At 47.4% G+C, this 12,650-nt stretch overlaps 1 protein-coding gene across 1 annotated transcript in view; it reads left to right on the plus strand.

Annotated features, from left to right (window-relative positions):
- The window catches only part of snx17 (sorting nexin 17), a 32,631-nt gene that overhangs the window by 5,645 nt on the left and 14,336 nt on the right, over window positions 1-12,650 (plus strand). The window contains exons 3-6 of the mRNA XM_083642539.1: window positions 2,026-2,143; window positions 7,196-7,260; window positions 10,615-10,725; window positions 12,140-12,230. Of these exons, the coding sequence (XP_083498665.1) occupies window positions 2,026-2,143; window positions 7,196-7,260; window positions 10,615-10,725; window positions 12,140-12,230 (385 nt within the window). The remainder of the gene's footprint in view (window positions 1-2,025; window positions 2,144-7,195; window positions 7,261-10,614; window positions 10,726-12,139; window positions 12,231-12,650) is intronic.

The raw sequence follows: 12,650 nt of genomic DNA on the forward strand, positions 1-12,650 counted from the left end.
ATGTCCGGCACACTGAACACCGCGTTTAAATGTCACAACATCCCCTCCTCAACGCGACCTTCCACTTATCCTTGTCCCGACCGTCCGCTCAATACGCCATTGCACTCCTGTCACTTTGAATCATGGTGGAATCACGGTTTGAAGACTCCTACTCCTCCCCGAGTTCAGGCCGATGTGTGTTAAATGGCCGGTGTTGTCGAGGAGGTTGGAGGGGGTGGGTGACATGGAAGGAATGTTCTTGGCCTTTCTGTTTTCTCTGACTTCACCTGCTGGGAAAGGGAACTTTAGCTGAGAACGTTCTGCTGTGGGAAAAGCCTTGAAGTTGCCTTAGTGTTTTCTGTTCTCTGCCTCACTGGAACCTCGCACGCAGCCTCTGCAAATTGTTGGAGCTATTATTAGCCGTTGAAATTATCTGGCATCCAGCGCGTCTGATTTTTGTCTTCTTATTTTTACTGCAGAAGGAGAAAATTAATCAAATCAAAGTATATAACCAAAGTATATATCTCTACTATTGGAGAGACCATGAGTGAGGGATGCATTGATTGTAAGCTAGGTGTTGTGAATCGCAAGGTCTTCAGATTGCTCGGTCGCCACAATAGCGCATCAATTAAGATCTAATGCATGCATATGAATTCACTGGCAAAGTCAAAATAGGCGAATCATTTTGCACTGTGACCTTTTTCATCTTATATTTTTACCTTGAAACTATGCTCTTTTCTTTTTATCCAATTGATGTAAAAGCACTTTGAATTGCCGCGTATGAAACGTGCTATACAAGTAAACTTGTTTTGCCTTGACCTTGAACTCGTTTTGCCTTGCCCCTGAACTCGTTGAAATGCAAGCGCCGACACAAAACATCGTCGTCGCAGAAGTGGCCGGTCTCCTGCGGTCATATATGAATCAATAAGGAAGGAAAAGGGCAACCTTTAATATCTGTGTCCTCGCCTGTTATCCGTCTTGACAGCTGCCGTTGCCTGGCAACAGGGTGTGTGTGTGTGGGGAAGACACACTCTGTTCACAGCTCCAACCAACCCCACAGGGCTTCCTGTGGCATATGCATGGCCTGAACAACACTGGGTTATTGCTGACAACATTTTAACGTTAATGGTCTCTGTTTTGTATTTTTTTAAATCTTTTTTGAAGGATTTGTAAATCTCCCGCCAGATTCACAGGCTCTGTGGAAAGTCACTGGGGAATGGGAGAGTTCTGCTAAGGGCCAGTCGAAGGAGAAGCTGCGTGAGCCGACAGCTTTTTGGGGGGCTTGAGGAGACTCGGATGCTTCTGGAACACGCACTATGTGTCTGTGGCTATACGAGCTGATTTGTATGCGTGACCGATGCTGGCGCTGACGCATTAGAAATACCAAAGAGCGGCATGTTCATGATGTTGCGGGGCTGAGAATCACCTCACTCCCTCCAAGATGGGCAGCGTGGCCTGGCTTCATCACATGTGTGTCGGGTTCTAGAGTGTTCTCTGTCACAAGGAAACGTTGCGCAAGTAGCCTCGTGAGGCCAAAAGAATTCCCTCCTGAGACGTTTCGGGATGTGCGCCCCTCTTGCTGCCAGTAGCGCCCCTACAGGTCACGATGACACATTACGCCATGTCCGGTTCGAGATGATTTTCGGCTTTACTTTGAAACGTCCGTGCTTCACAGCTGCCAATCTTTCTAATGAGAGAAAATGAATTTCAACGGGGGAATGAATGAGTCAAGGAGGCTGGAAGACAAAGTCTAGTTGGAATGACGAGACGTTCAGCGTTCCAGATGTGTCCGTGTGTTACGCATGGAAACTCCACCGGCTCCTCGCTGAAAGCGCAGCTTAAAATAAACCTGTGATTCATCTTAAATGGCATGAATGCACCTCTGAGAAAAGTGGATTCACACGACACTTTAATTCAAGAGCCTGTTCGTGTATAACGCAGGTAATGTGTTGTGGAGACGCTTACTGTAATCAGATAGAGGAAAAATACAGTGTTTTGGAGGTTTTACAAATACACCCAATTTCACGTTTCCCTTTCTACCAACAGATAAAGAAAGAGTACGGCAATAATGTGGTGCCCGCCTTCCCCCCAAAGAAGATCTTCACGCTGACGCCTGCTGAGGTGGAGCAGAGGCGAGAGCAGCTGGAGAAGTACATGCAGGCTGGTAAGTTCTTTATGCTGAATGGTCTCACTCATGGCTTGTGTTGCCTTTCCTTTCAACTCCAGCTGCGTGCTGCTTGTTTTTGACCGTGTTGAAATTCTGAGATGGAATTTACATTTCTCTCCTCTGAACTGCAGTGGTATTCAGATGCTTAACCCTGAACACCCCCCCCCCCCTCGCCTTGTGTTTTGTTTAGTACAAGAAAAACAACTAAGACAAAAAACAAGACTGTGTCCTTCTAACAGTGCAAAATTCCAGCCAAAACTTGAGCTGGAAAGTTCTCCACAACAACCCTAAGAATGACTTGGCTTGGTGTCTGCTCTCTCTCTCTCTTCAGTGTCTCACTCAGGCACTGCTCTCTCTCTTCAGTGTCTCACTCAGGCACTGCTCTCTCTCTTCAGTGTCTCACTCAGGGACTGCTGCTCTCTCTCTCTTCAGTGTCTCACTCAGGGACTGCTGCTCTCTCTCTTCAGTGTCTCACTCAGGGACTGCTGCTCTCTCTTCAGTGTCTCACTCAGGGACTGCTGCTCTCTCATCAGCGTCTCACTCAGGCACTGCTCTCTCTCTTCAGTGTCTCACTCAGGGACTGCTGCTCTCTCTCTCTTCAGTGTCTCACTCAGGCACTGCTCTCTCTCTTCAGTGTCTCACTCAGGGACTGCTTCTCTCTCTTCAGTGTCTCACTCAGGGACTGCTGCTCTGTCATCAGCGTCTCACTCAGGCACTGCTCTCTCTCTTCAGTGTCTCACTCAGGCACTGCTCTCTCTCATCAGCGTCTCACTCAGGGACTGCTGCTCTCTCTCTTCAGTGTCTCACTCAGGGACTGCTGCTCTCTCTCTCTTCAGAGTCTCACTCAGGGACTGCTGCTCTCTCTCTCTTCAGAGTCTCACTCAGGGACTGCTCTCTCTCTTCAGTGTCTCACTCAGGGACTGCTGCTCTCTCTCTCTTCAGAGTCTCACTCAGGGACTGCTGCTCTCTCTTCAGTGTCTCACTCAGGGACTGCTTCTCTCTCTTCAGTGTCTCACTCAGGGACTGCTGCTCTCTCATCAGCGTCTCACTCAGGCACTGCTCTCTCTCTTCAGTGTCTCACTCAGGGACTGCTGCTCTCTCTCTCTTCAGTGTCTCACTCAGGCACTGCTCTCTCTTCAGTGTCTCACTCAGGGACTGCTGCTCTCTCTTCAGTGTCTCACTCAGGGACTGCTGCTCTCTCTCTCTTCAGTGTCTCACTCAGGCACTGCTCTCTCTTCAGTGTCTCACTCAGGGACTGCTCTCTCTCTTCAGTGTCTCACTCAGGGACTGCTGCTCTCTCTTCAGTGTCTCACTCAGGCACTGCTGCTCTCTCTTCAGTGTCTCACTCAGGGACTGCTCTCTCTCTCTTCAGTGTCTCACTCAGGGACTGCTGCTCTCTCTCTTCAGTGTCTCACTCAGGGACTGCTGCTCTCTCTCTTCAGTGTCTCACTCAGGGACTGCTGCTCTCTCTCTTCAGTGTCTCACTCAGGGACTGCTGCTCTCTCTCTTCAGTGTCTCACTCAGGGACTGCTCTCTCTCTTCAGTGTCTCACTCAGGGACTGCTGCTCTCTCTCTTCAGTGTCTCACTCAGGGACTGCTGCTCTCTCTCTTCAGTGTCTCACTCAGGCACTGCTCTCTCTCTTCAGTGTCTCACTCAGGCACTGCTCTCTCTCTTCAGTGTCTCACTCAGGCACTGCTCTCTCTCTTCAGTGTCTCACTCAGGCACTGCTCTCTCTCTTCAGTGTCTCACTCAGGGACTGCTGCTCTCTCTTCAGTGTCTCACTCAGGCACTGCTGCTCTCTCTTCAGTGTCTCACTCAGGGACTGCTCTCTCTCTCTTCAGTGTCTCACTCAGGGACTGCTGCTCTCTCTCTTCAGTGTCTCACTCAGGGACTGCTGCTCTCTCTCTTCAGTGTCTCACTCAGGGACTGCTGCTCTCTCTCTTCAGTGTCTCACTCAGGGACTGCTGCTCTCTCTCTTCAGTGTCTCACTCAGGGACTGCTCTCTCTCTTCAGTGTCTCACTCAGGGACTGCTGCTCTCTCTCTTCAGTGTCTCACTCAGGCACTGCTCTCTCTCTTCAGTGTCTCACTCAGGCACTGCTCTCTCTCTTCAGTGTCTCACTCAGGCACTGCTCTCTCTCTTCAGTGTCTCACTCAGGCACTGCTCTCTCTCTTCAGTGTCTCACTCAGGCACTGCTCTCTCTCTTCAGTGTCTCACTCAGGGACTGCTGCTCTCTCATCAGCGTCTCACTCAGGGACTGCTGCTCTCTCTTCACTGTCTCACTCAGGGACTGCTGCTCTCTCTCTCTTCAGTGTCTCACTCAGGGACTGCTACTCTCTCTCTTCAGTGTCTCACTCAGTGACTGCTCTCTCTCATCAGCGTCTCACTCAGGGACTGCTCTCTCTTCTTCTTCAGTGTCTCACTCAGGGACTGCTCTCTCTTCTTCTTCAGTGTCTGACTCAGGGACTGCTGCTCTCTCTTCACTGTCTCACTCAGGGACTGCTCTCTCTCTTCAGTGTCTCACTCAGGGACTGCTCTCTCTTCTTCTTCAGTGTCTCACTCAGGGACTGCTGCTCTCTCTTCACTGTCTCACTCAGGGACTGCTCTCTCTTTTCAGTGTCTCACTCAGGGACTGCTCTCTCTCTTCAGTGTCTCACTCAAGGACTGCTTTCCTTCTTCAGTGTCTCACTCAGGGACTGCTCTCTCTCTTCAGTGTCTCACTCAGGGACTGCTCTCTCTTTTCAGTGTCTCACTCAGGGACTGCTGCTCTCTCTTCACTGTCTCACTCAGGGACTGCTCTCTCTCTTCAGTGTCTCACTCAGGGACTGCTCTCTCTTCTTCTTCAGTGTCTCACTCAGGGACTGCTGCTCTCTCTTCACTGTCTCACTCAGGGACTGCTCTCTCTTTTCAGTGTCTCACTCAGGGACTGCTCTCTCTCTTCAGTGTCTCACTCAAGGACTGCTTTCCTTCTTCAGTGTCTCACTCAGGGACTGCTCTCTCTCTTCAGTGTCTCACTCAGGGACTGCTCTCTCTTTTCAGTGTCTCACTCAGGGACTGCTGCTCTCTCTTCACTGTCTCACTCAGGGACTGCTCTCTCTTTTCAGTGTCTCACTCAGGGACTGCTCTCTCTCTTCAGTGTCTCACTCAGGGACTGCTGCTCTCTCTTCAGTGTCTCACGCAGAGACTGCTCTCTCTTCACTGTCTCACTCAGGGACTGCTCTCTCTCTTCAGTGTCTCACTCAGGACTGCTTTCCTTCTTCAGTGTCTCACTCAGGGACTGCTCTCTCTTCTTCAGTGTCTCACTCAGGGACTGCTGCTCTCTCTCTTCAGTGTCTCACTCAGGGACTGCTCTCTCTTCTTCAGTGTCTCACTCAGGGACTGCTCTCTCTCTTCAGTGTCTCACTCAGGGACTGCTGCTCTCTCTTCAGTGTCTCACTCAGGGACTGCTGCTCTCTCTCTTCAGTGTCTCACTCAGGGACTGCTGCTCTCTCTCTTCAGTGTCTCACTCAGGGACTGCTGCTCTCTCTCTTCAGTGTCTCACTCAGGGACTGCTGCTCTCTCTCTTCAGTGTCTCACCAAGCCAAAGCGGACGCACCTGAAATGAGACATTCTCCATGCTCTCCCTGCTATGAGTTAAGAGTTGTATGGCTTTGTAGTATCTAATGAGCCACTTCCACGTCTGTTTTCTGCACACGTGCCTCGTGATGTTTTCGAAGGGTTTCTTCTTTTGCAACTCTGCATCATGTCCAAGGCCCAATGGGAGGTTCATATCCTGGCTGAGGAGGCTCCAGGCTGGGAGGTTCATGTCCTGGCAGAGGAGGCTCCAGGCTGGGAGGTTCATGTCCTGGCAGAGGAGGCTCCAGGCTGGGAGGTTCATGTCCTGGCTGAGGAGGCTCCAGGCTGGGAGGTTCATGTCCTGGCTGAGGAGGCTCCAGGCTGGGAGGTTCATATCCTGGCTGAGGAGGCTCCAGGCTGGGAGGTTCATATCCTGGCTGAGGAGGCTCCAGGCTGGGAGGTTCATATCCTGGCTGAGGAGGCTCTATGCTGTTGCCCAAAGTTGTCCAAAAGGGTCAAGGGTGAACTCTGGCCGTACACACAAAGTGAATGGAGCGGAGCTGGCAGCGATGCTGCGGGTTTGTTTTAATCCTCTCAAGCACTGGCCGTTTCAGCAGAACAAGGAAGCGTTGTTGGAGTGTGTATTTGCTCATGGTCTGGGAGAACACACACACACACACACACACACACACACACACACACACACACACACACACACACACACACACACACACACACACACACACACAGGGTGTTCTTGGCTGGCCGTTTGCTTGGTTACATCATGGTTTTTACATAGTTATGGAAAAGTAACGGCTACAAACACATTCTGCTCTGAGGGAGAGGGCTCAGCCCCAGCATCTACAGTGACGCTGTGTTTACAGCCTTTTAAAATTAACACGAACAATTAAATACTGAATTTGTGTGTGAACTGTGAACAGGATCAGGGCGCTCCTGAGAAAGAGAACATTGCGCTCAGTGAGACTCCCCCTGAATAAATAATGGTCAAAACAAACAAACAACAAACAAAAACAATAAGCAAAATAGGCAAAGTTGGACACTCTCTATAATAGACCAAATCTGGAGACTTATGCTGACTCCTCCAGGTCTGTAATAATTTACAGTCACTTGAAACTACACCAAATGACCAGTTAATATTTGTGGACTTTTAACTGACTTAGTTCTTCTTATGAAGTGTAATGTTTGTATGTTGAGCTAAATTGCCTTCTAAAATGTTGAGTGGTCAAACATACCAAGATGCACGATAAGAGAAAAATGAAGGAATAGGAAGTGGCTCTGATAAGGAGGTTTAGGTTTACATAACATCCACTTAAAGAATCTCAACTAATTGCTGATATGTCTTTGCCAAGCTAAATATATCCCCTGCTACAGTACAAGTCCCTTTCAACTGAACAATCAGAGGAGAAGAATGTTGTAATGGTTTTGCTGTGTTTTGGATGAATATCCATCAGTGTCTTCTGCATGTCTTTACAGTGCGTCAGGACCCCTTGCTTGGAGCCAGCGAGATGTTCAACAGCTTCTTAAGGAAAGCCCAGCAGGTTGGTAGTTGTTTACTGACTGGATCAAAGCCCAACAGGTTGGTAGTTGTTTACTGACTGGATCAAAGCCCAACAGGTTGGTAGTTGTTTACTGACTGGATCAAAGCCCAGCAGGTTGGTAGATGTGTCCTGACTGGATCAAAGCCTAACAGGTTGGTAGTTGTTATCTAACTAGATCAAAACCCAGCAGGTTGGTAGTTGTTTACTGACTGGATCAAAGCCTAACAGGTTGGTAGTTGTTTACTGACTGGATCAAAGCCTAACAGGTTGGTAGTTGTTTCCTGACTGGATCAAAGCCCAGCAGGTTGTAATGGTAGTTGTTTACGGACTGGATCAAAGCCCAGCAGGTTGGTAGTTGTTTACTGACTGGATCAAAGCCCAGCAGGTTGGTAGTTGTTTACTGACTGGATCAAAGCCCAGCAGGTTGGTAGTTGTTTACTGACTGGATCAAAGCCTAACAGGTTGGTAGTTGTTTCCTGACTGGATCAAAGCCCAGCAGGTTGTAATGGTAGTTGTTTACGGACTGGATCAAAGCCCAGCAGGTTGGTAGTTGTTTACTGACTGGATCAAAGCCCAGCAGGTTGGTAGTTGTTTACTGACTGGATCAAAGCCCAGCAGGTTGGTAGTTGTTTACTGACTGGATCAAAGCCCAGCAGGTTGGTAGTTGTTTACTGACTGGATCAAAGCCCAACAGGTTGGTAGTTGTTTCCTGACTGGATCAAAGCCCAGCAGGTTGGTAGTTGTTTCCTGACTGGATCAAAGCCCAGCAGGTTGGTAGTTGTTTACTGACTGGATCAAAGCCCAGCAGGTTGGTAGTTGTTTCCTGACTGGATCAAAGCCCAACAGGTTGGTAGTTGTTTACTGACTGGATCAAAGCCCAACAGGTTGGTAGTTGTTTCCTGACTGGATCAAAGCCCAACAGGTTGGTAGTTGTTTACTGACTGGATCAAAGCCCAGCAGGTTGGTAGTTGTTTACTGACTGGACCAGGCCCGTTGGGTGTTGCGTCATCAACACGGGCAGCAGGCCTGTACTGTGAAGAGAGGCAGGATGTGCTTCTTGAGCCAAAAGGCTGATGCAGTAATTGCTGGCAGGCTTTTGGCAATGTGGGGACTTGTTGAGTGAGGTGGCTGTTTTCTTGATGTTTGTCAGAGCCTGTGGGCAGCACATTCTCCCATCTCATTTAGCATGCATGAGAGACAAACGACCTCGTTTGCATGAGGTCAGGGAATGGTGTGAAGTGTAGGCTTCAGTTCTGCTTTGCATGCGCATGAGTGAAGAGAACATGCCGGACATAAAACTGCGAGGAAGAAAGCCAAATTTAGCAACATGTTTACAGCCTGTGTGGGAGTTGGAACCATTTTTTGGAGCATGATATCATATATCCCTGAAAAAAAGTATTGAAAATGCAAGGAAAGCTATGATTCATCCCGCTGGCATGCGTTTTAATGTCAAGTACTAAATGCCAGTGTGCTCTAAGCTGTATTGAGAGTGGAAGTGGATGAGATTGTAAGAACGCAAAAGTGCTGATCTGGTGTTTTTTTGTTGTTGTTGCCACCTGACGGAATAGGCCGTTTGGAATGAACTGATGGTGTGTCATCGTTGGGGTATTCCGATCAGGGAGCGAGGTTGAACAGTCATCACTCAAGCTGTGACCTGCGTTTCCACGAGTGCTGTAAAAATCCACTAACCTTTCTGAGCGGACTCATCCGTCTGCAGCCATGTCACACACACACACACACACACACACACACACACACACACACACACACACACACATCCCCATCCCCTGCATCTCCCTCTGTCTAGCTCCCTCATTAGACTCCCCCACCTCCCCCCATCTTAGACTCTGTGTTTGTCTCCCCCCCACCTCCCCCCACCGCCTTGCACTGCAAGGACAGCAGGTGCAGAATAGGAGATGAGTTACCACCCGCCGCTGTCGTTTCATCTGCACCTGTAGTGATGGAGATAGACTCTGAGAGCCCTGGGTGAGGGAACGGGGAGGATGATCAGAGATAGACTCTGAGAGGAGGAGAGATGTTTTTTTGCAGAGCGAGAGAGAGAGAGACTGCCCCGGGGACAGAACAGAAGGAATCTCCGGGTTATCCAGTTTGCAATTTCATGTTTCTCATTTGCAGTTCACTAGCTATTATTTACAGTTTTGCTCTGTGAAAATGAAATATTCATAGGTTTTGGCAGTTCAATTTGTCGCCCTCGCTTGTTATTCATGCGTGTTGGTTTAGTCCTGTTGGCCTCCTTGTGTTCAGCTTGTTGCTTGAACACGGGCATAAACACAGCTATGCTAATGAACAGCTAGCCCTTACTCTCTGTGTCAAGCAGCAATAGTCATGTCAATGGAAGAGACTGTTCTATAAACAAGTGACGGAGGATAAATATTGTAACTCAAAATGGCCGAATACTAATGAGGGCAGTGTCTGTAACAGTTGACCGATGAATTGCCGCGGTTAAACCTGTCCCCAAAAATGTCCTCAAAATGAGCATAATAATAATAATTTGGCAACATTCAGATGTGCTGAGTTGATTTGTCCTTGCATGACTGAATGATAAAATGCCTATGGGAAGAGAAGTGTAAGAATGGCAACGGATAACGTGTATGTTTGATGTCTGTCTATCCTGTGGAAGAAACCTCAGGAACGAGAGAGAGTGGCGGAGCCAAGGAACTCACAATCTGGATTGCACAGCGTGTCTTATAGTGTTGAATATTCATGATTCATGAATACAGATGCAGATATAAAGCTATTGATCAAAAGGTATAAAGTCATCTATAAACAAGATTGAACAGCCCATGAGAATGATAATTCGAGGAAATTCAAGGAGAGGCGTAATAAGATGAACCACCTTATTCGAGAAGAAGTTGCTATTTTGTCAAAGCCACTTGGCCAGGCATTATTATCTATGAGACTTGGCCATTTGCACATTCTGGGCTTGCACTTCTGTGAGAAACACAGCAGATTTTAGTCTGAGTCAAAGGTTGCATATTAAGTGAGCTTATAGGAATGTTTCTTAGTATAGGTACTTGTGCATTTCTTCCTTAACAATCCCCACTGTAAATTCAACTCTGCTCTAGTTCATAATTCTCTGTGTGGTCCCCATCTTACCAATAAGGCGGCCCGGGTTCCACACCGCAGCGCACAATTGCTTGAGTGACATCGCTGATGACGTCGCAATTGCTTGAGTGACATCCTCGCATTATAGACAGAATGACATCACCGATGACGAGAAATCGGCTCCAGCCCGTGCAAATTTCTAGTCTGACGGATAGGAAGGACAATCCATATTTTACCCATGAAGTTGACTGTGAAGGATAACTTAGATGTTTTGTTTCTTTGCCTCAGGAGACCCAGCAGATCCCCACAGAAGAGGTTGCTCTGGAGATCTGCCTCTCCAACGGTCAGAAGGTCACGGTCAACATCCTGACCTCGGACCAGACGGAGGATGTCCTTGAGGTTGGTTTCCGGATGCCCAGCGTTCAGCCACCCTCCACCTAGTACACAATTGTGAAAGATGAGGAAACATTGTGAAATGAATATGTCTGTGATAACGGATTACCTTTATCTTTTACTTGGTGCCGGTAAGAAATATCATTTAGTGCTGATTCACTAGTGTTCTTGATTTAGGATAACATCATCTGAGCTCTTAAACAGGTTTTTACTGCGCTATCTACCTTCAGAGCATCTGGGGCTGTTTATCTATAGGCATTCGATCTCTGCTTTTAATAACGGTGGTGCCAACAGACGCCTGGGCCTGCCTCGAGGCAATGCAGTATAGACTTCACTTCAGGCTCTGCTGTAATCTGTGATGTATTGCAGAGCACGACATGTCTTAAATCATGAAACTGACAGCCTGATAGTATATGTGGTTGGTGTGGTTTTTATGAGAGAGAGCCAGTGCCTGCCTACCAAATCAACATTACTGTAGTCACTACAGTGTAGTGCACCCACTTCACCTCTGCTCTGTCTTGCCCCTAAAGTACATGTGTAAAAAAACTATGCTACTACACACACACACACGCACACACACGCACACACACACACACACACACACACACACACACACACACACACACACACACACACACACACACACACACACACACACACAGCCCACGAGCTATACAGTACATGGTGGTAGTTGAGAGATGACCTTTGTCACTGAGGGCTGTAAATCCAGATTTATGGAGTGCTCTTCTACTGCTGTGTGTGTAACCACAGACCCTGTTCACCACAACAGGTAACGCAATGGAATCCTAGGCTGTGTGCACATCTCAGTTCTTCTTAGGTTTTTGAAATCATCTTTGTTGTTTTCTGACCACAAAATACAAACATGGGGGGGGATCAAAATGAAAACAAAGGAAATTACCGTGTTTGGATTCCATTCTTCATGAATAAACATTTCAGCTCAACATCAGTAAGCAGTGCACCAAAAAAAAAATCAGTCAATTAGGAATATGTTTCATTATTATAATGCCAATATGATTATGAGCATTGATGTTTGATTTAGGCTTTGGCTTCTTCTGACTAACAGCATGTAAACTGAAAGGCTCGTGATAAATGGAACCCATAATAATGCAGCTTAATTAAATGAAGAATAAAGTGCACTCAACTTGTGGGAGGGAATATATAACTGCAACTCATTGCCCTCTGAATCAGCCGGCATGCTCAGAAAGTGTTTATTTATTATTTATTTATTTACTTCTTTATTTCATTTGCACTAATCACCGTGCCTGCGGAATCATGAAAATCTCTCCTTGACCTATTTTCAAACTCATTTAGTACATCTCACTAGGCGATAGAAATATGACGAAACAATGGATGAATTACACTTTAGCTTGAAAATGAACTATCTCTCATCTTTCTCCAGGCTGTTGCGTCAAAGCTTGACCTCCCAGACGACCTGGTCGGTTACTTCAGTCTCTTCCTGGTCCGCGAAGGCGTGGATGGAGGTTTAACATGTAAGTGCTGCCGACCTTCAACCCCTCCTCCCTACTTGCCAAAATCTGAAAAACGTAAGCAAGGGGAAGGATTCAGCCCATAGTTCTTGGTCTCTGTCACTCGTAGAAACAGAAATCCTTTTTAGCGGACATGTCTCATTAGTATGCCAGCAGGCATTTCAAAGCTCTTTTTTCCATCAAAACATATTTTGGTATATCCATCAATCATATTCATCACTGCTGATTATTTAGCTTCATACTTGACCGTGCTTTCGGACGTTTATGAAAATAGGGTCTTCTTAAGGGTTTTTAGCTCTTTGATAAAAGAATGCAAACTACTCCATCAGGTCATCCAAGGACTGTTCTCAGAGGAAACACAATTCATATAGCACATCCTGAAGAACTTGGGAGGAAGAAAACAAATTGGTTGGTTGGATTTGC

The sequence above is a fragment of the Poromitra crassiceps genome (assembly GCF_964638095.1).
Source record: "Poromitra crassiceps genome assembly, chromosome: 9".
In the NCBI taxonomy this organism is placed as follows: domain Eukaryota; kingdom Metazoa; phylum Chordata; class Actinopteri; order Beryciformes; family Melamphaidae; genus Poromitra; species Poromitra crassiceps.